General features: G+C 40.0%; 4 protein-coding genes and 1 long non-coding RNA gene across 5 annotated transcripts; all 5 read right to left on the reverse strand.

The window, feature by feature from the left end:
* Positions 1-506: 506 nt before the first annotated feature.
* On the reverse strand, positions 507-5,016 carry LOC120288545 (disease resistance protein RUN1-like). Its single transcript, XM_039302603.1, has 6 exons — positions 4,976-5,016; positions 4,177-4,542; positions 2,036-3,014; positions 1,028-1,474; positions 592-873; positions 507-530 (listed from the first exon to the last, which is right to left on the reverse strand). Exons 2-6 carry the CDS (start codon positions 4,422-4,424, stop codon positions 507-509), a joined length of 1,980 nt encoding a protein of 659 aa, XP_039158537.1. The 5' UTR covers positions 4,425-4,542; positions 4,976-5,016.
* Positions 5,017-5,101: 85 nt separating this feature from the next.
* On the reverse strand, positions 5,102-7,403 carry LOC104419819. The gene is made up of 3 exons (XM_010031601.3): positions 7,267-7,403; positions 6,951-7,074; positions 5,102-5,635 (listed from the first exon to the last, which is right to left on the reverse strand). Exons 1-3 carry the CDS (start codon positions 7,275-7,277, stop codon positions 5,465-5,467), a joined length of 306 nt encoding a protein of 101 aa, XP_010029903.2. The 5' UTR covers positions 7,278-7,403; the 3' UTR covers positions 5,102-5,464.
* Positions 7,404-14,112: 6,709 nt separating this feature from the next.
* Positions 14,113-16,427, reverse strand: LOC120288546 (probable disease resistance protein At4g19530). The gene is made up of 3 exons (XM_039302604.1): positions 16,105-16,427; positions 14,828-15,081; positions 14,113-14,378 (listed from the first exon to the last, which is right to left on the reverse strand). The coding sequence occupies exons 1-2, from the start codon at positions 16,425-16,427 to the stop codon at positions 14,871-14,873; spliced, it is 534 nt and encodes a 177-aa protein (XP_039158538.1). The 3' UTR covers positions 14,113-14,378; positions 14,828-14,870.
* A 1,383-nt stretch (positions 16,428-17,810) lies between these two features.
* On the reverse strand, positions 17,811-19,113 carry LOC120286456. The gene is made up of 3 exons (XM_039302605.1): positions 18,591-19,113; positions 18,428-18,456; positions 17,811-18,371 (listed from the first exon to the last, which is right to left on the reverse strand). Exons 1-3 carry the CDS (start codon positions 19,111-19,113, stop codon positions 17,811-17,813), a joined length of 1,113 nt encoding a protein of 370 aa, XP_039158539.1.
* A 2,022-nt stretch (positions 19,114-21,135) lies between these two features.
* Positions 21,136-21,857, reverse strand: LOC120288223. The gene is made up of 3 exons (XR_005546549.1): positions 21,513-21,857; positions 21,312-21,390; positions 21,136-21,164 (listed from the first exon to the last, which is right to left on the reverse strand). It is a non-coding gene; the product is annotated as an uncharacterized LOC120288223 (long non-coding RNA).
* Positions 21,858-27,290: the final 5,433 nt, after the last annotated feature.

Raw genomic sequence — 27,290 nt, forward strand, 5'->3', positions numbered from 1 at the left:
CGAATCCAAGAAAATTACTAAAAAAAGTCATAAACTTATTACAATTGTGACAATTTATTCCTAAACTTTTTTTTTTTGGCTAATTCAGTCCTATTGTGGCCATTTAGTCTATTCGGCCAATTACAACCGGCCTTACAATTGGTAAAAAAAGAAGAAGTTTAAGAATGAATTGTCACAATTGCAATAAGCTTAGGACTTATATATATATATATATATATATATATATATATATATATATATATCTAATTATCTCAATCACGTTGGTCCTCAGGTACTTTGGTTTGAACTTTTCATGTGCAAATTACGAAGCAAATGTTAAGAATCTCAAGGTTCATAATGCCGTAATCAGACTAATGTTATGATAAGCTCGATGAATACACTTACATCAATCAAGTAGGAACGGAAAAAGAGAAAAGGGAAGAGTCTAAATACAACCTTGTAAGTCCTACGCCCGCCATTTTCACCATAAATAGTTTCCGGTTCGGAGCTGGTGGCCGTCGTCGACCTTAAAAGCAATGACTCGATGAAGTCTGCGCAATGAACAACAATCCCGTTTATATCAACGAAATTCCCAGGATTTTTGGCCTTTGCCTCCAAAAGGCCCGAAAACTTTAACAGGATATGTATGAGGAATCGGCTCATAAAAAGCTCCGATGGACACGAGATGAGGGCCATCGCAACTCCCATGAAACCCAACAATTTTGCCACCGGTGTATGGAAATGAAAATGCCTCCCTTTATTGGCTGTTCCGATCGGTCCATGATCCCTTCTGCTAGTATGGATTGTCAGTGACTGAAGAATGGTGAGTCCGGAAACTTCTTCAGTATAGCCCGAGATGGATGTCAAGTACTCAATTGGATGGTCGAACTTAATCTGAGACAGAAAAAGGTTAAAAATTAAAGAATTCTAAAACAGGTATCTACTTTCACAATGACGAGATAGAGTTACCAGAAAAAAATAAAAATAAAGTAACGAGGATATCAACAAAATCACATATACTGTTGATGATGTTAATATCAAAGCTCACCGTATATGTTTTGCCTCCTCCACTTGTGCCATGTGTGAACGGACCAACTGGACGTCCGTGTTCATCATATAAGATAGAGATGGACTTAATTGCCGAATCGAAGCCTACGACGATTTGCCTCACATCTGTGTGTTTTCCGTCGTCCCAAATGTGCATTCCACTATCACCACCAAATGGTCCCACGACATCATATGGATACACATGAGAAATTGGCCCGAAATGGGCTCCGATTGAGTGGAGATGGCTGCTACATTTTCCATGAAACCCGATGATCTGTCTATCAGAATGTGAGAGATCAAAAGGCCGTCCTCTTTCTGAACCAAATGGTCCGTACGTCTTCTTGTTGCTGTGGATCTTGAGAGACCGAACAACATCATGACCTCCATCATCATCGATATGGCCTGATACAGAAATCAGGTGTTCCCTTGGATGGTCCAATATCACCAGCTGCAAGAGGTGCAAAAGGTTTCGTGGGTGTTACCAGCAACGCATCCATCTAACACCTAGTATATATTGACTTTGAGCTTTTTGTATGAATATAAATTACTTTACCGGGAAAGATAAATTACTTAGCTGAATTCGGTTTAAGTACATATCCCTAATTTAAAAGGAAGGAAGGAAATTTTTTAGCTTTCATCCTTCAGCAAAGCTGCCGCATGCCCATTTTGCCGCAAATGAAAGTCAAGATAATAAAGTCTCATAAACAAATCAAAAGGGGACGAAGTAAATACATAAAAGAAGCAAAGAAGAAAAAGGAATGATAGAATTTATAACTTCATACTTGGGAAAGTTACGTGAAGTAGTAACACACTAACACTTCCGTAGATGTTTACATGTTGGCCATCCTCTCCTGACAAACTTAAATTCTTCGTTCTGATAATTTTTGAAGTAGATTTTACTATAGACGCACAATAATGATATTCAACGCGTAATTGATTCTGTTTTCGTTCTTATAAGCGTTGAGTAGTAAAATATATAATCAGTCTGCTAGAGCGGCAGAAAACTGACCGTTTCATTGTCATGGGCATGTCCACCATGCTGGGAGGATCTCACGAAACACCCATCGTGATCATAGTCGATGGTGATGGATTCAATAATTGATTGTCCATACAGCCTAATTTGCCTCACCCCATTGTGTGTCCCATCATCAAAAGCATCACCGCCTTGACCGCCATATGGCCCAGCTGATTCGAAGGAATGAATGAGCGAATCGAGATAAGGGCTTCTAACCAACTTCTCCATTATGTGAGGCCATTGTTGTTTCGGCATGCCGTTTAGGAATGTGCCCAACCTCTTAAGAGACTCCGGATGACCTCCTGCATAATGAGCTAGATTTCGGGACAACTCCTCATAGCCTTCTTGAGGTTCTTCTCTCTTCCAGGCATGGCGACAAAAGAGCCGGAGCGCTTCATTCGGGTCCAATCCTTTGACGATATACTTGTCGTCTACCTTGAGATCTTTTAGCAAGTTTTGGTCTCGGGTTGTGATCAGAATTCTGCTCCCAGGACACAGCAGTTCTCGGTCTCCTGCCCAGAAGTAGTCAATCTGTTCTTTACTAGTAACATTGTCAAGAACAAGAAGTATCCTTTTAAAGCACATGTTACTATTTATCTCGTTGATGTTGGTCTGAATGTCGCCGTAGGTCCTCAATCCTTCCACCTTCATGAGATTATGGAGCAGCTTCTTTTGTAGGCCTAATATATCAACTCGGTCTGCTTCTCCGATTTTATCAAGAAAGACAAAGCATTCGAAATCGCGACGAATGCGCTCGCAGATGACTGCTGCCGCCATCGTCTTGCCTATTCCTCCTACTCCACATATACCTATGACGCGCACGTCCTCCTCTTGGTCCATTCTAATTAAAGAAATCACCTCGCCTGCCAACAAGTCCACCCCAATTGCGTTTCTCGCAAAGTGGAGTTGCCGTGTCTCGCGGATTTTCTCGACAAGGTACTCTACTATTATGTCCACGAGTCTCCTTTCATTCCTGATGTTGAGTGTAGTTAAGAGTATAAGAGAAATAAACGTAAATATATGCACCGAGATACAATACGTTTGAGATATTTCACATTCATATGAGAGAAAACATCCAACTTGGCTTAATCAGTGCTTGTTGTTAAGTTTTTCTGCTGATGTAGCATGCGCTCATCACCAATTATTTCACATTGGGAGTCCTTGCGGTGGATGTTCAATCTCTTATGCTTTCTTTTTTTTTTAATGCATTGTTTCAGTGGTCCATTCTTTTTTTCTTTATGAGAAAAATATGAAATGTCTACTCTTAATTTTTTATAACTTAGGGGCACGACTGTAATTGCCTGATTATCTAGAGGAAAATTAGCAGAGCACCCTCCAACAATGGCCCCGACTTAGATCTAAATTCTCAAGGCAAAAATCAAACCTACAACCATTGGATCCTGAACTGAATGCATAAGAAAACCTTATTATGGATGGGTAAAATATCATTTAATTGTAATATAATGTAAATTGTCAAATGATTGTGACTTTGTCAAAGTTCTGCAATTTGATAAATGAGGTTCACATAGATGACGAATTGAACATATATTTTACTACAATTGCAGAAAACAAAGAAGAAAAAGCAATATGTAGAGGCGATGAGGAGAGCTGGTTACGTCCTAAAACCATTCCAGCACCGCCCCTATAGACTTCCTCAAGAGTCTTGCGACCACTAGCTTTGGGAACAGGGACCATCAAGAGTACGTCATGGTACCTTAACGGCGGCGAGCGATAGAGTCAGTGTGTTTTTTAAGGCCTTAAAAATGAGAAGTTTCACCCTAGTGAAGTAACATTGCTCTACCATTAAAACTAAATGATTAGAATCCCAACAAATTATCTATAAATATAAATCTTTGAACAATCTCTCGTGCAAAAGCTACTAAAACAGATCATTTTGGATTTTGATGCTTATTAAGGAACAAATTCAACTTAGCAAAATTCTCTACTTGTTTATCATCTGATTAGGATAAAGAAAAAACTTAGTGCCAGGAGGAGAAAAAGCCTATCATGGCAAAAAATGGCAAAACCTTGAAAGAGTTTGAATTTTCATTCAACATCAAATACGCATAACTCTAAATCAAGATGATCCGAGTCACTAAATGATAATGCAATGTACGTGAGGAAGAGATACGTACTCTCCGGCATCGTTCCTCAAGTCGAATCCTGTCAAATGCTTAGTTTCTCTCAAGGCGTTTGTCCATCTTTGTTTCTGCACTTCATCTCTTTCGCCTCCACACAATCTCTCAAAACCTTGAGCGAATTCACTTTCGCTCGTCAAATTCGAAACGTCTGCGGTTTTTACCTCGTGGAAGATGGGAACAACTAGGTGACCATGGTTTCCGAACCTCTTCCTGCACTCTAGAATCTCGACCAGCTCGTTCATGCACCACTTCGAGTCGGCGTAGTTCCTGGAGAACACGATTAGGGCAATCCTCGCATGCCAAATCGCTTTGAAAAGCTTGGATCTGATTTCTTCCCCAATGTCTTCTCTCGCGTTGTCACTGAAGCATTGAGAAAATATTCAACAGGTTTTTCTCATTTCGTATCAGCTGATATGGCGAGCAATTTTGTGCTCATATCCAGCAACAGCTCCGCACTTAAACGCCGTCGCGAAATTAAATAAATTAAGAATTAAATATAATTAATAACTTCATTTCTCTCTCTTCCTCCACCGTGACAACCCTGGCCATACATTACCGCCCTAGCACAAGCCACCGCTCAAGCGGCCGCACCCTTTATCCTCGAGCCCTCCGCGTCGTCCATGGCTGGTGTCTCCAGATCCGGCTCGGACACGGCCATGCTCCAGATCTAGACTCGGCCATGCCTCCAAATCTCTGGTCCGAAGGCGGTCTGGAGGCCGTGCTGGTGACGGCAGGGGAGGCGCGGAGGTCAAGGGGGAAGAGAGAGAAACTAGGTGGTCTGAATAGATTTTACCTGAAGTACTGGATCGTGGCCTGCCTCAAAGCGGAGAAGAGGTGTGATATGAAGTTTCTCCTCACATCCTTGCCTCGGAAACTCACGAACACATCGTATTTCCATTGAGGAGGACGGCGAAGGTGGAGGAGGTGGAGGAGGTGGAGGAGAAGGGGAAGTCAACATGGTCTTAGAATTGATTCAATGCTCCTCTTGTGCAAGAGCAATACCAAGAAGAGGCAAGGGGTATGATCGAAACCATTAAAATTTTCCTCGCAGGCGAAGCCTATAAATGAGAGAGAGAAGGTGCAAGCGGTGAACGAGAAGGGACGAAAATATCAAAGCTTCGCCATCGGTAGGTGCTCTGATTCTTTCATTGAATTTCCGGACCAGCAGGCTAGTGAGATCCGTCTGTTCGAAGAACAGAAGAAAACTTGCTCGGTCGAGGACGATTCAAAGATAAGGTTTTGAATCGTCAAAACCAGACCACGACCATGAACCGAATCTCTCTCAAAATATGCGCGACAGAGACACGTCTGAAATGTCGCAGACATGGATCTGAAGCTTCAGTCCTTGATTGGTAGAAGGAAGATTCCACGCGATCTTACATGGCCGCAAGTAAATACTGAGTTTTGATTTCTTGGAATACTTTTCTTCGTCATCTCTTTCTTTCCCTTTTATCTGTGGAGAAAAGCGAAGAGCATCCAGATAGTCAATGGCAGCATATCACCTAATTTCACAAAAAAATATTAGAAAGATGCCAAAAGAAAATTACACATTTTGGTCCAAATTTGGTCCAAGCATTCTTTTGCACGACCATGGGAAACGAAAACTTCAGCTTGCGAAATTGAATAAGATCGGAATAGAACAATTATTTCATTAGAATAGAACAGAGTACGAATAGGAATCGTGTATATGCCTAGCATGGTTTGCAAAATCTTTATCTATGTAAATACATAATAACTACAATTCACAAAATCTAATTGTTGCTTGATATTTTTAAACTAAATAATTGATCACAAATAATAACTTATTATTTTTTCTCAATGGTTATCAATGATAACGATGATGATGGAATAATGAAAAATAATCATAACTTAGTTATAAATTCTCAATTAGTTGATTGTCTTTGCTCAAACGATCTATAAATTAGCCATAGAGCTGTGAATAGAAATGGATAGTAAATTTATATTTCTGACGAGGAGTTACTAAAACGATAATACTAATTATATTTCTCTACAAATTTATTACCTAATAATTTAATTTATAGAATATAAATGGATAGTGCAGGAGTGGGCCTAGGCTATTCCATCTTCCTTGGCACGCAACTCTTGGATTAACCAATCGACAAATTTAAGTATTAAGACGACATTTCTTTAGACAAAAAGTTCTTAGTTTGAGGAGTTGACGGACTATGACCAAGTAGATTATCATGGATGTGAATTGTGTACGAAAAAACATTACGTATGTCGTATTTATATGCATCGCTGTCTCTGATTCAAAAACAGTTCTAGGATAACTAAAATGGTTCCCAATGCGGTCCGATAGAATTAAGATATGATCCCGCCCTTCCGAAAAAGCCAATGATCCTGCCACCACCCGATACTGGCGGGATACGAAATTCCGTTAACCTTCCAAGAGCATCCTCTGATCCGAATGGCCCGTAAGTAGTCTTCGTGGTATGTCAGGTTCTGGGTGATAGTCTGTGGAGCATTTCCATTTCTGTTCATCCAACCCGATATCACAACTAGACGCTCCTCGGGATAATCCAGACCGACCCGCAAGAATAGCAAAGAGAAACATGTTTTACTTGGGTTCGAGATATAAGATGCCAAAAGATGTGCCTCAGTCTTTGTCGAAAAGAAACCGTGCCACACGAAGCTAAGAACATTGTGAAAAGCAACCTGTCTACACAAACGACTTCCAGACGGAAAAAGCAGGAAAAAAAGGGAAAAAAAGAAGGGAGAGAGAGAGAGGGATTGAGATATGGACTAACTAGGGTGTCTTGCGGCCCGTCTCGGCCATGTTGAGAGCATCGGACGATGGAACCGTCGTTATTGTACACAATCCCGATGGAGCGAATTACGTTGCTGGCAATGATACGAAAGTCCCTAGCATTCCTGTTCATCAGTACAGCGTAAAAGTCACCCATGAATAGCTCAAAATCCTTTCTTAACTCAAGACGAAACCAAATAATTATCAAATTCGTTCTTTTACTTCATGCCAACGCTATAATTCCTCTAACAACGGCAAGTAAATAAAATAAGAATAACAATTATCTCAAAAGAAAGATGCGGAGAATGAACAAATACCCGATACCCATTTATATCAGCTGCCTCTACCCAAGCTCCATTTTGCAAAAGCACATCCGCAACCGCAACAGATCCCCAAACGGCGGCCCAATGCAGTGCAGTCTACTTCAAGTTGTCCGTCGCATTCACATCACCCCATTCTTCAATCAATTCATCATCCCAACACCGACATTCACGAAGAACAAAAAAATTAGTACGTTCAAGACAGAAACAAGCAGGAAGCAAATGCTCCAAGCAGCAACTTTACACACACCCCCAAATTCAGGACCGCGTCGCGAGGAACGCGCGATTGGGCGCGCAAAACCATTCACGCAATGCGGAGGGAAGACGAAGCGAGCGACGGAAAGGCGCTGGACGACGTCGGCGAAGTTGTTGAGGGCGGCCCACTGGAGAGCGTAGTACCCGTTAGCATCGGGGGTCGAGAGGGAGGCGCCTCCTTGCTCCACGAACCTCCTCAATTGCTCCAAATCGCCGTACGCAGAGGCGAAGAACACATCGACGACCGCAGCTTCGCCGGGAAGGTCTTGGGCAGTCGCCGCTTCGGAGGGCTCGGTGACTTCGATCTCCGACGAAGCCATTACGAGCGTCGCCGCATGCGATCACTGCGTGAAAAGATTGAATGGGGAATTGAAGGAATCGGGGAGGGGGGTTTACCCCGTTGTTGCTCACTTGGGAGCTTGGATTTCTGGGTCGAACCCGAATCTATTCTTCATCATTTTCCTCATTCCTTTTTCCTTTTTATAATTAGTTCATGAACTTTTTTTTAATATTGAAAAATGAGCTTTTGATTTACAATAATCTCTAAATTTTGGCTCAATATATAATATCATCTTTAAATTTAGTTTTTTTGATATAATTTCTAAATTTTAGCTCAATGTGCATTTAATTTTGAATTATATAAAAATAATTAATGTTGTCCTGAATAATTTGAATTAATTAAGGATAAACAATTGTATCAAAAAATAAGAGATTACATTAAATAAATTAAAAGTTTGAGAATCACTATTTCATTGAGCTAAAAATTAGAGACCACATTAAATAAATAAAAATTTCAAAAACCACATTACACATTGAATTAAAATTCATGAATTATTTGTATCATTATTCATTTTTTTAATCTAGTGAAGAAAAGAAAAAGAGGAGATTTTGGGAAAAAAAGAAAAAAAAAAGAAAAAAAAAGAAGAAGAAGATCATATTCTTTTAGATGGGCTTGGGATTCAGAATTCATTTTCTAAAGATGCCGAAAGAAAATTACACATTTGGTTCAAATTTGATCCAAACATTCTTTTGCACGATCGGGGAAATCGAAACCTTTTAGCTTGCAAAATTGAATAAGATAGGAATATAATACTTATTTCATGAGAATAGAATAGAGTATAGGAATCGGATATTTGCCAAGCGTGGTTCGCAAAATATTTATCTATGTAAATATATAATAATTACGTCTTTTCTAGGGGTTGCTATGAAGGTTGACATATAGGACTGTAATTTGTAAGAGATTGATTATTCTTCTTACAAGGGGTGCTTTCTTACATTTTGCACTCCTTTTACTTCAGTTTAGAACACGTGCTTTTCGATTCCATGAGTTTTGTTAAAGACCAAATAGATTTAATGAGCTTCAATGTTGCAAATTAGTTATTATTAGAAATTTCATAATTTCCTGTACCTTTTCTTTCTAAGTATTTCCTTTAAGTTTTGTATTATCTTCCTCAATATAACAATAATGTGATTAATTACATAAAAGATTTCTTATAAGTAACGCATGTCAAATATTTAAAGGATTCCTTTTTCTACTCTTTGATTTTTTTTTTTTCAGTATATATAGGCCCTATGTTTCATAGTTGGATCTTTCCACTCTTTTCGCATTTGATCTGGATTTCAAATGTTCTGAAAATTAGGCAAACCCTAGATTTTATAGATTATTCTGTAGGAACTAATCTTATAAACACATACATGCATGAGCTATAGACAATTAAGCATGTTAGGGAAAAGTACCAAAATAGTCATAAACCTTTTGTATTAGTACCAATTCAGTTCTAAACTTTTCAATTGGACCAATTTAATCCTAAACATTTTCACATTGGTACCAATTCAGTCCATCCGACTAATTTAAGCCGGAAAATGCTGACGTGGCTACCGGCAGTCTTATGTGGCACCATGTGGACAAATTTTATAATATATATATATATATATATATATATATATTTTTTTTTTTTTTTTTTTCCTTTTCTCCTTATCATTGGCCGACGCCCGGCCACAAGCTGGTCGGGCGAGGGCCCCGCGCCCTGCGTCGACCAGCGGCGAGGGCTGCCGCGCCCTCACCAGCCACGAGCGAGGGCGTCGGCCTCGCCTAGATCCAAGCGAGGGTCGAAACCTTCGCGCGTTAGCCGGCGAGGGGCGGTGGTGGGGCGTCTCGTCTCCTCCAGCTACATAGCGTCTCTCCCTTCTTTCTCAATCAAGCTCAACGGTACTCTCTCTCTCTCTCTCTCTCTCTCTTGCCCGCACGCACGCATGCATGCTTCCTTCCGTGAGCGGTTGCGTCTTGCATGAGACATGTTTGTGAGAATGCCGACATGAGCCCCGACCACCACCGCTTCCTTCGCCGATAGCTACGAGGCTTGAAACCGCGGAGGGCCGCACCCTCGCTTGGATTTGGGCGAGGCCGCCGCACCTCGCCCGCCACGTGCGAGGGCTGCCATGCTCGCTTGTGGCCGATGAGGGTGTAGAGGCCCTCGCCGGCCAACGGGCGAGGGTTTCGGCTTCACTTGGATCCGGGCGGGGGCCGACGCCTCGCTTGTGGTCGGTGAGGGTGCGGGGCCCTCACCCCGACCAGCCCGTGGCTAGCGATGGTTGGCCGCCGATGACCTCCGCCGGCCAAGGGGTAAGGAGAAAAGAAAAGAAAAATTAAAATCTAGAAAAATATAAAAATTATAAAATTTGTCCACATGGCATCACATAAGACCGCCGATGACCACGTTAGCGCTTCCGGCTTAAATTAGCTGGATGGATTGAATTTGTACAAATGTAAAAGATTTAGGACTAAAATGGTCCAATTAAAAGATTTATGACTAAATTGGTACCAATGCAAAAAATTTAGGACTATTTTGGTACTTTTCCCAAAGATATTAGATACTTAGTTCGTTGCATTTTTTTTTTTCTCTTTTAGCTATAGACAATTAAGCATGTTAGTACACCATTGCATTATAATTAATTGTATTAATAATAACTAAATTACCATGTAAAATTATATTTTGTGAGCCAATAAACTGAAAGAAATAAATTTCATAAATTTTATGAGTTCCTTAAGATAACTATTATTATCATTCATATAATCTAATTATTGCATGTTATTTTTAAACTTATTAGTTGATAATAAATAATAACCCAGGTTTTTTTTTTCTCAATGGATATTCAATGATAGCAATAATGATGTAATAACAACTTAGATAATCATAATTTAGTTATAGATTCGCATTTATTACTTTTTTTGCTTCAAGCCCACTATCTATAAATTAGACTTATAGCTGCGAATAAAAAGATTATTTATTTAATATTTGATGAGAAGCTGCTAAAAGGATAATATTTATTAAATTTTTCTGGAAATTTTTCATCTTACAAATTAATTTATAGATTATAATCGGATTGGTTAAATATTTAATATAATAGACAGAAATCTTTATTCGATTGGAGTACAGGAATCGAGGAGCTCCCATCTTACATGATATGTCCTAGGGCAGTCCATCTTCTTTTGCTCGTCACTCTTAATTTAACCAATCGGCAAAATTAAATGTCAAGGGGACTTAATGTTGGACAATGGGTTCTTATTAGTTTGGAAAAAATTAACGAACTATATCCAAATGAATTATAAGGGACGTGAATTGTATATATATATATATTTAAAATTAATCCTTTTAACAATTTCACTCCCGATATATGAGCCAACATGAAGAGGGAGTGCCGGTCTAACCCTTGGATCTATCCAAAATAAAATAAAATGAAATCCAAGGGTCATGTTGTGATTGAGAACTTCTATTCACATATTCAAATGCATCTCTGTCTCTAATTTCAAAATAATTTTTAGATAACTATTTTTGGGATTATTTTCACCATTTTTCTTTTTTTGTTTACTAGTTTTCCCATCCAAAATATTACTTGGCTGTCCTTGGAGCATCTTCATAGTTAATCATTCGATTACGCGAAACTTGCCATGCCAATGCATATTAAATGAAACACGAAATAGATAAGAATATTCACACAATCATAAGCCAGGGGAAAGAAGAAAATGGAAAGCTTGGGGAAGGGAGGGGTTTAATCTAATATGGTGCCAAACGCACTCCAATAGAATTAAACGTAATTCTGCCCTTCCGAAAAAAAGTCAATGATCGTGCCATCACCTTTCGCCGGCGAGATACCAAATTTCGTGGACCATCCCTTCCGGCCAGCCCGACAAGCGGAGCGTTGGTGGCAAAAGCGGAGCGTCCCCCTTGGTAGCTATAGTCGGGTCCTGGAAGACAGTGTCAGGAGCGTCATTATTTCCTTTCATCCAACTCCAAATCCCATCCAGACGCTCCCTAGGATAATCTTGAGGGATCTGAAGAGTAGCAAAGCGAAACATGTTCTTATTTGGAAAACACGTGAAGGTTCAAGATATAGGATGCCAAAAGAAACGCCTCAGTCTTTAATGAAAATATCTACTGTGCTACATGAAGCCGAGAACACTGTGAACACTGAACAGCAACATGTAAACCTGAACGACTTCCAGAGAGGCAAAAGAATCTAAAGACAAAAGAGAGACACGGAAAGATTGAGATACAGACCAACCCGAAAGGCTGGTGAGGCTTCTCCGCCGTGTTGAGAGCCTAACACGAAGGAACCATTGTTATCATACTCAATCGTGATGCCGCAAAATACTTCGTCTACAGAATGGAGACGAATCCCCCTCACATCGGTATGCACTCCGTCGTCCCACGGAATACCACCAGAGCCTCCAAAGGTTCCAATGATTTTGAAAGGATATACTCGCGGCATGGGCTTCCTATCGATGGACAACAAAAGTACTTCCCCGCCATCAAGCCAAAGGGTCCGCGTCTTCTTTTATTACTACGAAATGTGAGCGACTGAACAGGAACACTCTTGATGTCGTTGTGACCATCCTCTTGCTTATATTCAAAGATTAGATGAGTGGAGGAAACAAGACCTATTTGTTAAGTCTAAATTCACTAAATCACGTGAACAAACACTATAAAAATCGTCTCAGTTGATCATATATGAGCAAGTAAACAGCAACCAATCAAAGAGGGAAAAAAAAGACTAACCCTGGTGATGTCGCCCTTGTCTTCTCCAGTGTAGCTGCCGTGCCTAACTGAGCAAACTTGCTCACCACTCTTGTCGTACACAAACATAACGTAGTAGATAATTTTGTCATGCATTATCTCAATTTCCCTCACACTGCTGAATATACTTTCGTTCCAAGCACATCCACCTAGGCCTCTAGATGGGCCAATGGATTTAACTTGGTAGAGATGCGAGATCGGTTCAACATATACTACGATTGCTTCAAGACATTGACCACTCCTCCCATAAAATCCAACAATTTTGCCACCCATTGCAGGAGATGAGAAGAGCGTTGCCCCATTTTCATCACCAATAGGTCCGTTTGTTTTTTTGTTAGTTTGAAACGTTAGAGACTCAATGCCTTCATTAGAAAAATACTTGGATAATGAAGTCAAATACTCATCTGGATCATGCATTTTGATATGAAATAAGAGGCATAACCATCATGCTCATGATTTAAGTCTCGCAAGAGTCTCCAGCTAACGTAGGCTATGCACGTTTTGTAAGGATTTTACAAAGCATATGTGGGGACATACTGTATGGTTCTTGACCTTCTATACTCTCTGGAAGTTTTTTCCATCAATGCTACCATGTGTCTTTGGTTGTCACAATTCTTTACTCTCCTCTTCATACGGAAACAAGATTGATCGAATGCGTTGCCCTTTACTTGGTTCAGATTCAACAGCGATTTTTCTTACATTGGCATGTTTTATTGCCATCGTCCTAACATGATGAATTTAAAGTTCCAAATAACCCCACACTTAAAGGGTAAAGCTTGTTAGGCTGCGTTTGGCAGTCGGGATAAAATTCGGGATAGGATATCATATCCTACGTTTGGTACTCATTTAGGACATGATAAAGTCGAATATAAGGGGGATATAGACAGGATAAAATTATCCCATGGGGGAGGTGGGATAAAGGTGGATATGATTTCTAATGTCCATAATATGAAAGTTATTTTTCTCGAATAACAAACTTATTAAATTAATAAAATTTAAATTATATTTCAATATAAATAATATTTGAATTATAATTTAAGAAATTAAGAAATTAAATTTATTTTTAATTAATCCTATTTTAATTTACATATTCAACTTTAATTCTATCTTATAATGAACATTCAATCTATAAATAAAATATTTATATTTATATATTTTAGGTATGTTAGTATGGTTTATTATTTGATAAAATTTTATTAAAGAATGATGAAAGGGGAAAAAAGAAATAATAAAGAAAATAATACTAAAAAGAGGGAAAAATAAAATAAAAATAAATTAATGAATAGTGTTATGAGAGATTTTCACCATTTCCGTTTATGAATTTGTGTTCATTTATAATGATATGCCGTTTATATATATATACATGACATGATTTGAATATATCCGACTTTAATACTGCGATTCATTAAACAATGAATAAGATATAAAAAAAATCCTAAGATTTCATATTCTATCATATCCAGTCCTATCCCGATTAGAAATTCGAACGACCAAACGTAACCTTAGAGTATAGCTCAACTTGTGCTCCAGTAAATTCAAGAAAAAAAAAATTACTTGTCCAAAAAAAAAATTCAAGAAAATCATCACTTGTCCTAAAAAAGCTGATGAGTTTCCCAGCTTTCGATGGGAAGGAGAATATGCCCCTTCCTCTCTACCAATGGGTCCCGATATTCTTCTGTTGGTTCAAAATTTGAGCAAGTTGATTAGAGCGCCACTATCATTTGCATTTTTGAAATATCCAGCAAAAGAAGTTATGTATTCTCCATTTTTCATTTTAACCTGCAAACAAGCCACCAGAAAGCCATATTCGACGTGGGTGAATATATGTTGCATCAGTCGATGAAGAAAATAAATTAATAGATTCTTTTGGAACACAATTCGAATCTATGAACTAATTTATATATGCTATGACTCATGTAAATCACATTTCTAATAAATTGGCAGTACATTTGATTTTGTAAATCAAAAGTTAATTTACTTTATGTTTATGGCTAGGTTGGTCTTTTTCTAATTTTAATAAAGTGAAGTCATTAATTTTTCCATTTGGTTTCTAACAGTCATGCCGATCCTCAGGTATATCTGGTATTAACTTTTCATGTGCATTTGCGAAGCATTGTGAAGAATCTCAAGGTTCATAATGCCTAACGTTATATAAGCTAGGTGAATAAACTTATAGCATTCAAGTAGAAACGGAATAAAGAGAAAAGGAAAGAGTATTTTGATACAACCTTGAAAGAACTCTCCCGCCATATGCGGTTCGGAGCTGGTGGCTTAGTCGTCTTCAAAAGTGATGGACTCGGTGTAGTCTGCGTGGTGAACATCAATCCCTTTTATACCAGCAAAATCCCAGGATTTCTCGCCTTTGCCTCCAGAAGGCCTACAAACCTTAACATGATGTGGACGAGGAATTGCGTTTTCCACAGAGTCGAGAGGCCGAACCTCAATGCGGTCGACTAGTAGATCAATGAGTGCCGCTTCATTGCTGATGTGAAGTGTTAGTACAAAAATTTTATGAGCAATATGTATGACAAAATGAACATAAACATGAACCCCAAGAGACAACATACGACCAACTTGTACACAAATTTCTTCTTGGGTATATGAAATATGAATAGAAAAGATCCAGCTTGACTAAATTACCGGAGGCATTGGCATGTGTAACAAAAAAATGATGATTACCTAAGCTCTACTTTCAAAGGTAAACTCATCCTGCGGCAGAGGGGGGTGCGTCGTACCATGCATACAAAGGAACAACACATTTCTCACTGAGGCTGTAAAAACAGTAAATATTAAATAGATTGGTTCGTCGATACTTTTCCAATTTCATACTATGTTATCATGTATTTAAGTATGACACTCCAAAATTTGGACCATAGAAGGTATGAAAGCTCAAAAGAGCTCTAGCGGAAGAAAAATAGTTTACGCTATTATACACTTTTTGGATTGAAATAATTCAAACCCTAGTATCCATCTTGTTTGCATTTCTCTCTTTTTAGTTTTCATTTTTGTTCCCAAGTTTTAACGACGCACGCCACAAACCTGGGGAATATTTAATACGTCCTTTTGAACTTGAGGCTTCTGTTGGGAACTGCAAATTGTTTAAGGTTGGATGATTTTGAGGGTACATTAGTCTTTTTGAATTTGCGGTTTCCGTTGGGAAGTGCAAATTGTAGATTTTCAAAACTCAATATAAATTGATATTGAAATGAAAAGTGGAATTAATTTTTCAAATTATTCCTATTTTATATCTAAAATTTTGAAATTAACAAGGAAAATCACATCAATTTTCCATAATTTTTCAAAAAATGGCAAGAAGAATGTTCAGGAAAGTCGAAACAGACTTCCACTTGTTCCATTTCCTCAGGAAAACCAATTTTGTCGATTATAAACAAATTCCATCGGCGAAGCAGCCAAACCAAGGAAAGAACATCGAAGAAAGGAAAATCACAGATCGCAATACTAAGCTTCGACACGAAGTAAGATACTAAGAATCACTGGTACTTACCCATGGGCGTCATTCTCCAATTCGAAACCATGAATTTCTGTAGCCTCTGCTATGGCGGCCTTCCAGTCTCTCTGCTTATTATCTCTCTCTTTCACATCGAATTTCTCGAGGGCTTGCTCGAATTTGCTTTCCCTCAACGTCTTAACCTCAGCCAAGCGAATGTAAAAGATGGGAATAAATACGAGGTGGTGGTCCCTTCTGCAGTTGAGGATCTCGACCAGCTCGTTCATGCACCACTTGGAGTGGGCAAAGTTTGCGGAGAACACAGCGATGGCGATCCTTGCATGGTGGATTGCTCCGAAGATCTTGTTTTCAATATTCATCCCAGCGTATCTTCGGTCCTTGTCGTAGAAGTAGCAAATCTTCTTCCGTTTCAGCCGTTCGAAGAGGTGCGATATGAAGAAATTCCTCCCGTCGAAGCCACTGAAACTCACGAATACGCCGTGTTCCCATCGATAAGAATCTCCACCATGGCCTCCGAATGGCCCTACAGACTGACGAAGAGAGGAGAATGGATCTAAAGGTAATCCAATTGAATCAAGATGGGGATCCCTTACCAACTTCTCCAATATCTCATGCCACTGATTTTTCCTACTAGAAAGAAAGGAACCAAATCTCTTAAGAAACACTGGCAGACCACCTGCATCGGGGGAGCTTGTTCTGGGAATAATCTTTAAGAGACGTCCTACAATTTGCTCGATGAAATACGCTTGATCCCTGCAGTTGTATGGGAAGAACAAATTCAAATATGACTAACTACAGCCTGAAGAGACCATCAGCATATAAGCAAGAAACACATTAACTAAATTCAATCAACAGTAGAGTTCAAATCAAGCACCAATATGAGCTTTTGCGGTGAGTGAATTTATCCGTCAAGTGCAACTGGGAATACAACTAACGAAAACATAATTTTCTTGGGGAAGATGGTGCATTACCCATTAGCATCATTATTCAAATGCCATCCTGACAAATTCCCAGCTTCTTTAAGCGAATCCCTCCACTTCTGCACCAGCAAATCGTCTGTGTGGATGGCCAAACACCTTTCAAAACCATCCCCGAATTGCCCGCTCTGTTTCCGAACGTTGCGTGGCTCAACATCGTAGAAAATGGGCAGAACCACATGACCCTGATGATCTCTGAACCTCCTGTTGCACTCCAGGATCTCCACCAGCTCGTTCAAGCACCACCGCGAGTCGGCGTAGTTGGCAGTGAACACGACGAGAGAAACCTCGAATGGTGAATCGCAACGAGCAGCTTGCCCTCAATGAGAATCCCTGTCTCCTTCTTTTCATTGTCCCCGAAGTAGTAGATCCCCGCCTGCTTCAGCGCGTGGAAGAGGTGGGCTGCGAAATTCTTCCTTATGTCCCCGCCCCTGAAGCTCACGAACACGTCGTACTTCCACAGTCCTACCCCAAAAGTATCGGGGGAGCTTGTTCTGGGAATAATCTTTACGAGATGTCCTACAATTTGCTCGATGAAATTCGCTTGATCCCTGCAGTTGTATGGGAAGAACAAATTCAAATATGACTAACTACAGCCTGAAGAGACCATCAGCATATAAGCAAGAAACACATTAACTAAATTCAATCAACAGTAGAGTTCAAATCAAGCACCAATATGAGCTTTTGCGGTGAGTGAATTTATCCGTCAAGTGCAACTGGGAATACAACTAACGAAAACATAATTTTCTTGGGGAAGATGGTGCATTACCCATTAGCATCATTATTCAAATGCCATCCTGACAAATTCCCAGCTTCTTTAAGCGAATCCCTCCACTTCTGCACCAGCAAATCGTCTGTGTGGATGGCCAAACACCTTTCAAAACCATCCCCGAATTGCCCGCTCTGTTTCCGAACGTTGCGTGGCTCAACATCGTAGAAAATGGGCAGAACCACATGACCCTGATGATCTCTGAACCTCCTGTTGCACTCCAGGATCTCCACCAGCTCGTTCAAGCACCACCGCGAGTCGGCGTAGTTGGCAGTGAACACGACGAGAGAAACCCTCGAATGGTGAATCGCAACGAGCAGCTTGCCCTCAATGAGAATCCCTGTCTCCTTCTTTTCATTGTCCCCGAAGTAGTAGATCCCCGCCTGCTTCAGCGCGTGGAAGAGGTGGGCTGCGAAATTCTTCCTTATGTCCCCGCCCCTGAAGCTCACGAACACGTCGTACTTCCACAGTCCTACCCCAAAAGTATCGGGGAGCTTGTTCTGGGAATAATCTTTACGAGATGTCCTACAATTTGCTCGATGAAATACGCTTGATCCCTGCAGTTGTATGGGAAGAACAAATTCAAATATGACTAACTACAGCCTGAAGAGACCATCAGCATATAAGCAAGAAACACATTAACTAAATTCAATCAACAGTAGAGTTCAAATCAAGCACCAATATGAGCTTTTGCGGTGAGTGAATTTATCCGTCAAGTGCAACTGGGAATACAACTAAAGAAAACATAATTTTCTCGGGGAATATGGTGCATTAACCATTGGCATCATTATTCAAATGCCATCCTGACAAATTCCCAGCTTCTTTAAGCGAATCCCTCCACTTCTGCACCAGCAAATCGTCCGTGTGGGTGGCCAAACACCTTTCAAAACCATCCCCGAATCGCCCGCTCTGTTTCCGAACGTCGCGTGGCTCGACATAGTAGAAAATGGGCAGAACCACATGACCCTGATGATCTCTGAACCTCCTGTTGCACTCCAGGATCTCCACCAGCTCGTTCAAGCACCACCGCGAGTCGGCGTAGCTGGTAGTGAACACGACGAGAGAAACCCTCGAATGGCGAATCGCAACGAGCAGCTTGCCCTCAATGAGAATCCCTGTCTCCTTCTTTTCATTGTCCCCGAAGTAGTAGATCCCCGCCTGCTTCAGCGCGTGGAAGAGGTGGGCCGCGAAGGTCTTCCTTATGTCCCCGCCCCTGAAGCTCACGAACACGTCGTACTTCCACCTATGAACCGAAGCGGAAGAAGATGGAACGAGTCCCCCGATTTCTTCGATTTCCATGAGGACAATCCGGGATCAAGCGAGAGACCGCGAAAAAGCTCGAAACTTTTCCCCGCAGGCGAAGGCGTACGAATGAGAGAGAGAGAGAGAGAGAGAGAGAGAGAGAGAGAGAGAAGGCGCAAGTGGCGAATGAGAAGAAGGGACGAAAGTTCAATGCTTCGCCACCGGTACGCGCTCTGCTTCTTTAATGGAGCGTCGAGACCAGCTGGTGAGGGAGACTACTTATGGGTTCAAAGAACCGAAGAGGGACTTTCTTGTAGCTGACAGAGCGGAGTAATTATTTGTTTTGCGAGGCCAGCTGCGAACGGGCTCCTCGTCTCCGGCTGGCGTCGGTTTTTTTTATTCTAACACGACGGCGGACTATAGCTCGAGCGGAGAACAGCAAAACAGCCGCGGACAATTATGTATTCTTGCTAAATTGGCTGGAGAGGTTTCCCGAGTACAAGGACTGGGATTTTTACATTTCAGGCGAGAGCTACACGGGTCATTACATGCCTCAGCTCGCTCGCAACATCCTATCCAACAACAAGAAGGCAAACAAAACCCTTATCAACCTCAAAGTGATTATGGTAAGTTGTCTTCATAAATGGCATGGTCTTTTTCTATATTGAATATTGGACGATGCGTGTTTGACCATTGGAAATACCTAACGCCTATACATTCACGCCGGGAGTGGACTAACACGCGTGCAATGCAACATATAAGGACATTGAGAAATAAAATAAAATAAAATAAAGGAGAGAGAACTAGAAAGGGACATTTTTTTTTTAGTTCAACTTCTTTTCCTCTCGAGGAAAAAAAGAAAGAAAGACAAGGGGCCACCGATCATAAAAGTTTCCGTGCCTTCCATTAAAAATCTTATGAGAATCATATGCTACATCTTCCTGTTAGCTTGATCAATGCCACGATTCTTATTTTATCTTGCAAACTCCAACCTATATGGAGTTACCATCCTATTATTCTGAATTTGACTTAATACTTACTAAAGGATCACGATAAATAAAGGGACTAAATTCGTAGTGAGAGCATAGGGGCATTTCGCTTATTGTGTGCATTCAAACATGCGAGACTTTTTATAAGGGAAGGAAAATGTCGAACGCCACAAATATGCATGCGATGAATTGACGTAATATTCCTTTTTTCCTTTTTTTTTTTTTTTTTTGGTTTATGGCCATGCATGGCAAAAATAAAGTATTATTTATTGACTTGACAGCTGTCATCATCAAACTCTTTTTAGGAAAAGTGTCAAAAAAAGTTTCAAATCTTTTATATTTATGCCAATTTAGCTATAAACATTTTATTGATACTAATTTAGTCATAAATCTTTTAATCTTGTGACAATTGAGTTTTTCCGGTTAATTTTGGCCAGATTTTTTACTAACATGAACACCGATAAGCTAACGTGACATGGCCAATACCGACTAGATAACTTTTAATAATATTTAATATTTTTTCGAATCTTTTATTTTTTATATCATTTATATTTTCTTTTCTTTTTCTCCTTCTTCTCCTCTTTCCTCCAACCGATTGTGGGACCTCAACAACCGGTCAAAGGCGATGGTCAGCGAGGTCGAAGTCGACGTCGCCAGAGGCCACAAGGTCATGTCTACGAGGGCTTGAGAGGGCCCAGCAAGGGCAAGCCTCACCAACCCAAAGTGTGAGGATGCCCTCACGACCCGGGCGGCCTCGAGCTAGCCTTGCCAGAGGTTGGGCGAGTCTTGACCTTGCTAGATCTGGCGAGGTTGGGCCTTGCTGATGGCCAGCGAGGCTTGACCCTTGCCGCCTAATGTGAGGCCACCCTTGCGACCTAGGGGAGGCTCGACCTCGTGGGATTGGGTGAGCTAGCCTTGCCAGAGGTTGGTGGATTGCTCCGAAGATCTTGTCCTCAATATTCATCCCAGCGTATCTTCGGTCCTTGTCGTAGAAGTAGCGAATCTTCTTCCGTTTCAGCCGTTTGAAGAGGTGCGATATGAAGAAATTCCTCCCGTCGAAGCCTCTGAAACTCGCGAATACAGCATGTTTCCATTGATGAGAAGTAGAAGACATGGTTCCTGTCCAATTCCATGAAGATGTTTATCACTCCCCGCCGTAAAATCCGACAAATTTGCCACCCGTTGCAGGAGATGAAAAGTGCCATTCATTCTCATCACCAATAGGTTCGGCATTCTTTTTCAAGTTTGAAAAGTGAGATGCAATACCTCTAATCGTTTCTCTGTCTGGTTGACACGTACACCCGGATATTGAAGTCGAATGCCCATCTGGTTCACGTATTTCGATCTGCAATAATAGACATAAACATGAAACTCATGATTTAAGTCCGGAAAGAGTCTCCCACCAACATAGGCAATGCAAGTTTGGCTAGGATTTTAAAAAGCATTTACATATGTATGGGGACATACCGTTTGGGTGGTCTTCTTCCTTAACTTGAAGTTCTTTTTTGCAATACTGCCATCATATGTCTCCGAATGCAACAATTTGTTATTCTCATCTTCGTATTGAATCTTGATTGATTGGACGGATCGCTTTCTCTTTGACTTATGTTCCACAGTGATTTTCCTTACATTGGTGTGCGTACACTGATCATCCCACTTTGACGCACTTTCCGACCTAAGTAGCCCCACACGCTTGTGGGGATAGCATGGCTTGATTTGTGCTCCGATGGATTCGAGATAATCACCACTTCTCCCGAAAATCCTGATTACTTTCCCAGCTTCTTTTGATGGTAAGGAGAAGTACAGCCCTTCCTCCCTGCCAATGGGTCCCAATAATCATTTGCAGTTTTGAGGTATCCAGCAAAAGAAGTTATATACTCTTCATCTCTTAGTTTAACCTGCAAACAGGCCACCAGAAAGCCATATTTGATGTGAGTGATTATATGTTGCATCATTCGATGAGCAAAATAAAAAAGTAGATTCTTTTGAAATACGATTTGAATCTATAAACTAAGTGTATATAATTCGAGTAAAATTACATTTCTAATAAATTTGGGAGTACATTTGATTTTGTAAATCAAAAGTAAATTTGCTTTATGTTGATGGCTAGGTTTGTCGTTGCCTAATTTTAATAAAGTGAAGTCATTAATTTTTTCCATTTGGATTTCTAACAATCATGCTGATCCTCATGTATCTCTGGTATGAACTTTTAATCATGTGCATTTGAGAAGCAACTATTAAGAATCTCAAGGTTCATAATGCCATCATCTGACTTATGGTATGATAAGCTAGAAAAATTAACTTAGGACATTCAAGTAAACGGAAAAAGAGAAAAGGAAAGAGTCTTTTGATACAACCTTGAAAGTATTTTCCCTGCCATTTCCACCGTAATTAGTTTCCGGTTCGGTGCTGGTGGCTTCGTCGACTTCAAAAGTGATGGACTCGATGAAGTCTGCGTAGTGAACATTAATCCCCTTTAAATCAACAAAATCCCGGGATTTTTCGCCTTCGCCTCCAAAAGGCCCGTAAACCTTAACAGGATATGTATGAGCAATCGGCTCATAAAAAGCTCCAATAGACTCCAGATGAGGGCCATTGCAACTGCCATGAAACCCGACAATTTTGCCGCCGGTGTATGGAAATGAAAAATGCCTCCCATTATTATCTATTCCGAATCGGTCCATGATCCCTTCTACTAGTATGGATTGTTAATGATCGAAGAATGGTGCGTCCAAAATCTTTGTTGGTGTAGCCCGAGATGGATTTCAAGTACTCACTTGGATCGAGCTTAATCTGAAAAAGGAAAAGGATAAAAACTTTAAGAATTCAAGAACAACTATCTAAATTTAACAATGAAGAAATAAACTTTGCAAACCAAAAAAGCATCAAGGACGTCAACAAATAACATTGCATCCTGAGTTGAAGATATTGTTTGTATCATAGCTCACCCTATATTTTTTGCCTCCTCCACTTGTGCCATGTGTGAACGGACCAACTGGATGTCCGTGTTCATCATATAAGATGGAGATGGACTTAACTACCGAATCAAAGCCTATAGTGATTTCCCTTACATCCGTGTGTTTTCCGTCATCCCAAATGTTCATACCACTATCACCACCAAATGGTCCTACGACATCAAATGGATACTCGTGAGAAATTGGCCCGAAATGGGCTCCAATTGAGTTGAGATGGCTGCTACATGTCCCATGAAACCCGATAATCCGTCCACCAATACTTGAGATATCAAAAGGCCGTCCTCTTTCAGAACCATATGGTCCGTACGTCTTCTTGTTGCTGTGGATCTTGAGAGACCGAACAACCTCACGACCTTCAAAATCATCAATATGACCTGATATAGATATTAGGTATTCGATTGGATGACCCAATCTCACCAGCTGCAATAAGTGCAAAAGTTTAAGAGTTACCATCATCACATACCTCTAACATCCAATATTTATTGCTTTTGTGTTATTTTGGATCAATATAATTTCCTTACTGTGAAAGATAAATTACTTGATCGAATTCCTTTTAGTACTTATCCCTAATTGAAAAAGGAACGAAGGAAAGTTTTTTATTTTAGTGTTTTTGGCTTTGAGTAAGTCCTTGAGCAAAGCTGCCGCATGCCGATTTGGCTGCAAACGAAAGGCAAGATACTAAAGTCTCATAAACAAATTAAAGGAGACGAAGTAAATATATAGAAGAAAAGACGAAAAAGGAATGATAGAATTTATACCTTCATACTTGGCCAAGATACGTGAGATAGTAACACACCAACACTTCCGTAGATGTTTACACGTTGGCCATCATCTTTTGACTACATTACATTCTTCTATCTAATAACTTCTGCACTAGATTCTACTATCGACGCACAATGATGATGTGAAACTTATAGTTGATTCTGTTTACCTTATAAGCAATGAATGGTAAAGTATATAATCATTCTATTAGAGTGGCAGAAAACGGACCCTTTCAATGCCATGGACATGTCTACCGTGCTGATGTGATCTCACCAAAGACCCGTTCTGGTCATAATCGATGGTCATGGACTCAATAATTGACTGTCCATAGAGCCTAATTTGCCTCACACCAGTGTGTGCCCCATCATGAAATGCATCATCGCCTTGACCTCCGTATGGCCCTACCGACCAGAAGGAACGAAAGAGCGAATCGAGATAAGGGCATTTGACCAACTTCTCTAATGTCTGACGCCATTGATGTTCCGACTTGCCGTGTAGGTATGAGCCCAACCTTTTAAGAGACGATGGATTACCTCCTGCATAATGAGCTAGACTTCGAGACAACTCCTCATAGCCTTCTTGAGGTTCTTCTCTCTTCCAGGCATGGCGACAAAAGAGCTGGAGCGCTTCATTCCGGTCCAATCCTTTGACGATATACTTGTCATCAACATCAAGATCTTTTAGTAAGTTCTGGCTTCTGGTTGTGATCAAAATTCTGCTCCCGCAACACAGCAGATCTCGCTCTCCTGCCCCGAAGTAGTCAATCTGTTCTTTACTAGTAACATTATCAAGAACAAGAAATATCCTTTTACGGCACATGTTACTGTTTATCTTGTTAATGTTGGTCTGAATGTCGTCGTTACTGTTTATCTTGTTGATGTCGGTCTGAATGTCGTCGTTCGTCCTCCATCGTTCCACCTTTTTGAGATTACGGAGCAGCTTCTTTTGGAGGCCTAATATACCTACTTGATCTGCTTCTCCAATTTCATTTAGAAAGACAAAGCACTCGAAATTGAGGCAAATGCGCTCGAAGATGACTGCGGCCGCCACCGTCTTACCTATTCCTTCTACTCCACATAAACATATGATGCGCACATTCTCCTCTTGGCCCATTCTAATTGAAGAAATCACCTCGCCTACTAACAATTCCACTCCAATTGCGTTTCTTGCAGAGCAGAGTTGCCGTGGAATGTTGATTTTCACGGCAGGGTACTTTATTATGTCCACTTGTCTCGCTTCCTCCCTGATGTTAAGTGTAGTTAAGAATATAAGAGCATTAAATGTAGAAATATGCACCAAGAGACGTAAAATGTTCAGATTTTACTCATTCATATGATTGGGAAAACGTCCAACTTGGCTAGATCAGTGCTTCTTATTAAGTTTTTCTGCTGAAGTAGCATAAGCTTATCGCCAATTATTTCACATTGGGGTCTGCTGCCGCAGATGTTCAATGGTGCCTACTCATGCTTTCTTTCTTTCTTTTTTCTTTTTTGTGCATTGTTTCAGAGGTCTGTTCTTTTTCTTTTTTTTTTTTTAATGAGAAAAATATGAAATATCTAAGATACTCTTGATTTTTATAACTTAGGGACATGACTGCAATTGCCTAATTATCTGGAGGAAACTTAGCAGAGCACCCTACAACAACGGCCCCACTTAAATCTAAATTGTCAAGGCAAAAATCGAACCTACAACCATTGGATTCCAAATTGAATGCATGAGAGGGTAAAATATCAATTAATTGTAATATAATGTAAATACATTTTGGTAATTGATTGTCAAATGATTGTAACTTGATCAAAGTTCAGTATTATGATAAATGAGGTTCACATAGATGACGAATTGAACATATATTTTACTAAAATTGCAGAAAACAAAGAAGAAAAAGCAATATGTAGAGGCAATGAGGACAGCTGGTGACATCCCAAAACCATTTTAGCACCACCCCTACTTCCACGAGTTTTGCGGCCACTAGCCTTGTGCGGTCACTAGCTTTGGGGATGGTGACCGATGTAAGGATACGCACAACAACCGTCGACAGTACAATAATGCCAAGCATAGAGATGACGGGCGGCCACAATCAGCCGTCCTCTTTAAGGCCTTTAAAAATGAGAAGTCTCGGCCCAATGAAGTAGCATTGCTCTACGGTTAAAACTAGAAAAATTAATATCACAAAAAACTCTAACTTGATATATATATATATATATATATATATATATATGTAACAATATATCCCAAATTAATTTTGTTACCACAAAAAATTTCCCTTAATAAATTTATTCTCCGTTAGTTTCTTTTAAATTTTATTGTAAAATTACTGAATTGAATGACATGTGATAGTTGGTTGAAAGAATTTTATTATCCATTTGTCACATATATAATGATTTGTGGTTTTCATGGTATTATTTCAATTTAATAGAAACTAAATTAGGGTAAATTTTTCACAAATTTATCAGATTGGAGTTTTTTATGGTAAAAAAAAATTAATTTAGGATAAATCTATCAAAAGTATACATATTGAGATTTTTCGTGATATTAACTCAAACTAAAATGATTAAAACCTCAACAATTTTTTTATAAATAAAAAACTTTGGCCAATCTCTCGTGAAAAAATTACTAACAAATAATTTAAAAATTTTGTTTGATACTAATGAGGGAGATTAATTCAACTTAGCGAAGTAATCCCGTGGTTTACACAACCTTAGGATGAGCAAAGGTCAATTGATTAGGATAAAGAAGAAACTTAGGGCTCTTTGTTTGCAGAAACTTAAGGAAATTAATCAATGTAAAGGTGGACAATCATGGACCAAAAAAATGGCGAAACTTAGGAAGAGTTTGAATTTCACATTCAACACCAAACCCACATGACTAAATCAAGATGATCAAGTCCCAACATGATAATGCAATGAACATGAAGAAGAGATACATACTCTCCAGCATTGTCCCTCAAGTCGACCCTTGACAAATGCTTATTCTTTCTTCGGGCATTTATCCTTTCCTGTATGACCGTCATCTCTCTAGTTTCCACACAATCTCTCAAAACCTTGAGCGAATTCGCTTCCGCTCGTCAACTTCGAAATGTCTCCGGCTTTTACCTCACGGAAGATGGGAATAACTAGGTGACCGTGGTCTCCGAACCTCTTTCCTGCACTCGAGAATTTCGACCAGTTCGTCCATGCATCACTTCAAGTTGGCGTAGTTCCTGGGGAACACGATGAGGGCAATCCTCGCACGCCAAATCGCTTCGAAAAGCTTAGATATGATTTCTTCGCCAATGTCTTCATTCGCGTTGTCTCTGAAGCATTGAGAAAATATTCAGTGATTTGTTCTCATCTCGTATCAACTGACATGGTGAGCAATTTTCTGCTTATTCGGTTACAGCTCCACACTTATACGTTGACGGAGAAAATGTTGGGTGGTCCGAGACCGCCACGTCAGCATGGTCCCGGACCACTCATGCAGCATCACGTGTAAGGGGAGGGGACCAAAGGACCTGCCCTTGTCCCATCTC

This window comes from Eucalyptus grandis, chromosome 9 (assembly GCF_016545825.1).
Source record: "Eucalyptus grandis isolate ANBG69807.140 chromosome 9, ASM1654582v1, whole genome shotgun sequence".
In the NCBI taxonomy this organism is placed as follows: Eukaryota; Viridiplantae; Streptophyta; class Magnoliopsida; order Myrtales; family Myrtaceae; genus Eucalyptus; species Eucalyptus grandis.

Bases quoted from the DNA above. Each gene is read 5' to 3' on its own strand.
- LOC104419819 (XM_010031601.3), bottom strand. The intron at 5,636-6,950 runs GTTAGTCCATAT...TTTTCTCCACAG, and splicing joins ACGGGCCGCAAGACACCCTA to ATAAAAGGGAAAGAAAGAGA.
- LOC120288546 (XM_039302604.1), bottom strand. From the start codon at position 16,427: ATGAATATTGAAAACAAGATCTTCGGAGCAATCCACCATGCAAGGATC. The intron at 15,082-16,104 runs GTAAGTACCAGT...ACTTCACATCAG, and splicing joins TTGGAGAATGACGCCCATGG to CAATGAAGCGGCACTCATTG.
- LOC120288545 (XM_039302603.1), bottom strand. From the start codon at position 4,424: ATGAACGAGCTGGTCGAGATTCTAGAGTGCAGGAAGAGGTTCGGAAAC. The intron at 874-1,027 runs GTGAGCTTTGAT...TTTCTGTCTCAG, and splicing joins GAGGAGGCAAAACATATACG to ATTAAGTTCGACCATCCAAT. The intron at 531-591 runs GCAAAGGCCAAA...TTCATTGCGCAG, and splicing joins AGTTTTCGGGCCTTTTGGAG to ACTTCATCGAGTCATTGCTT.
- LOC120286456 (XM_039302605.1), bottom strand. From the start codon at position 19,113: ATGGAAATCGAAGAAATCGGGGGACTCGTTCCATCTTCTTCCGCTTCG. The intron at 18,457-18,590 runs GTTAATGCACCA...GATTGAATTTAG, and splicing joins TTTGAATAATGATGCCAATG to TTAATGTGTTTCTTGCTTAT. The intron at 18,372-18,427 runs GTCTCTTCAGGC...ATACAACTGCAG, and splicing joins TTCTTGCTTATATGCTGATG to GGATCAAGCGTATTTCATCG.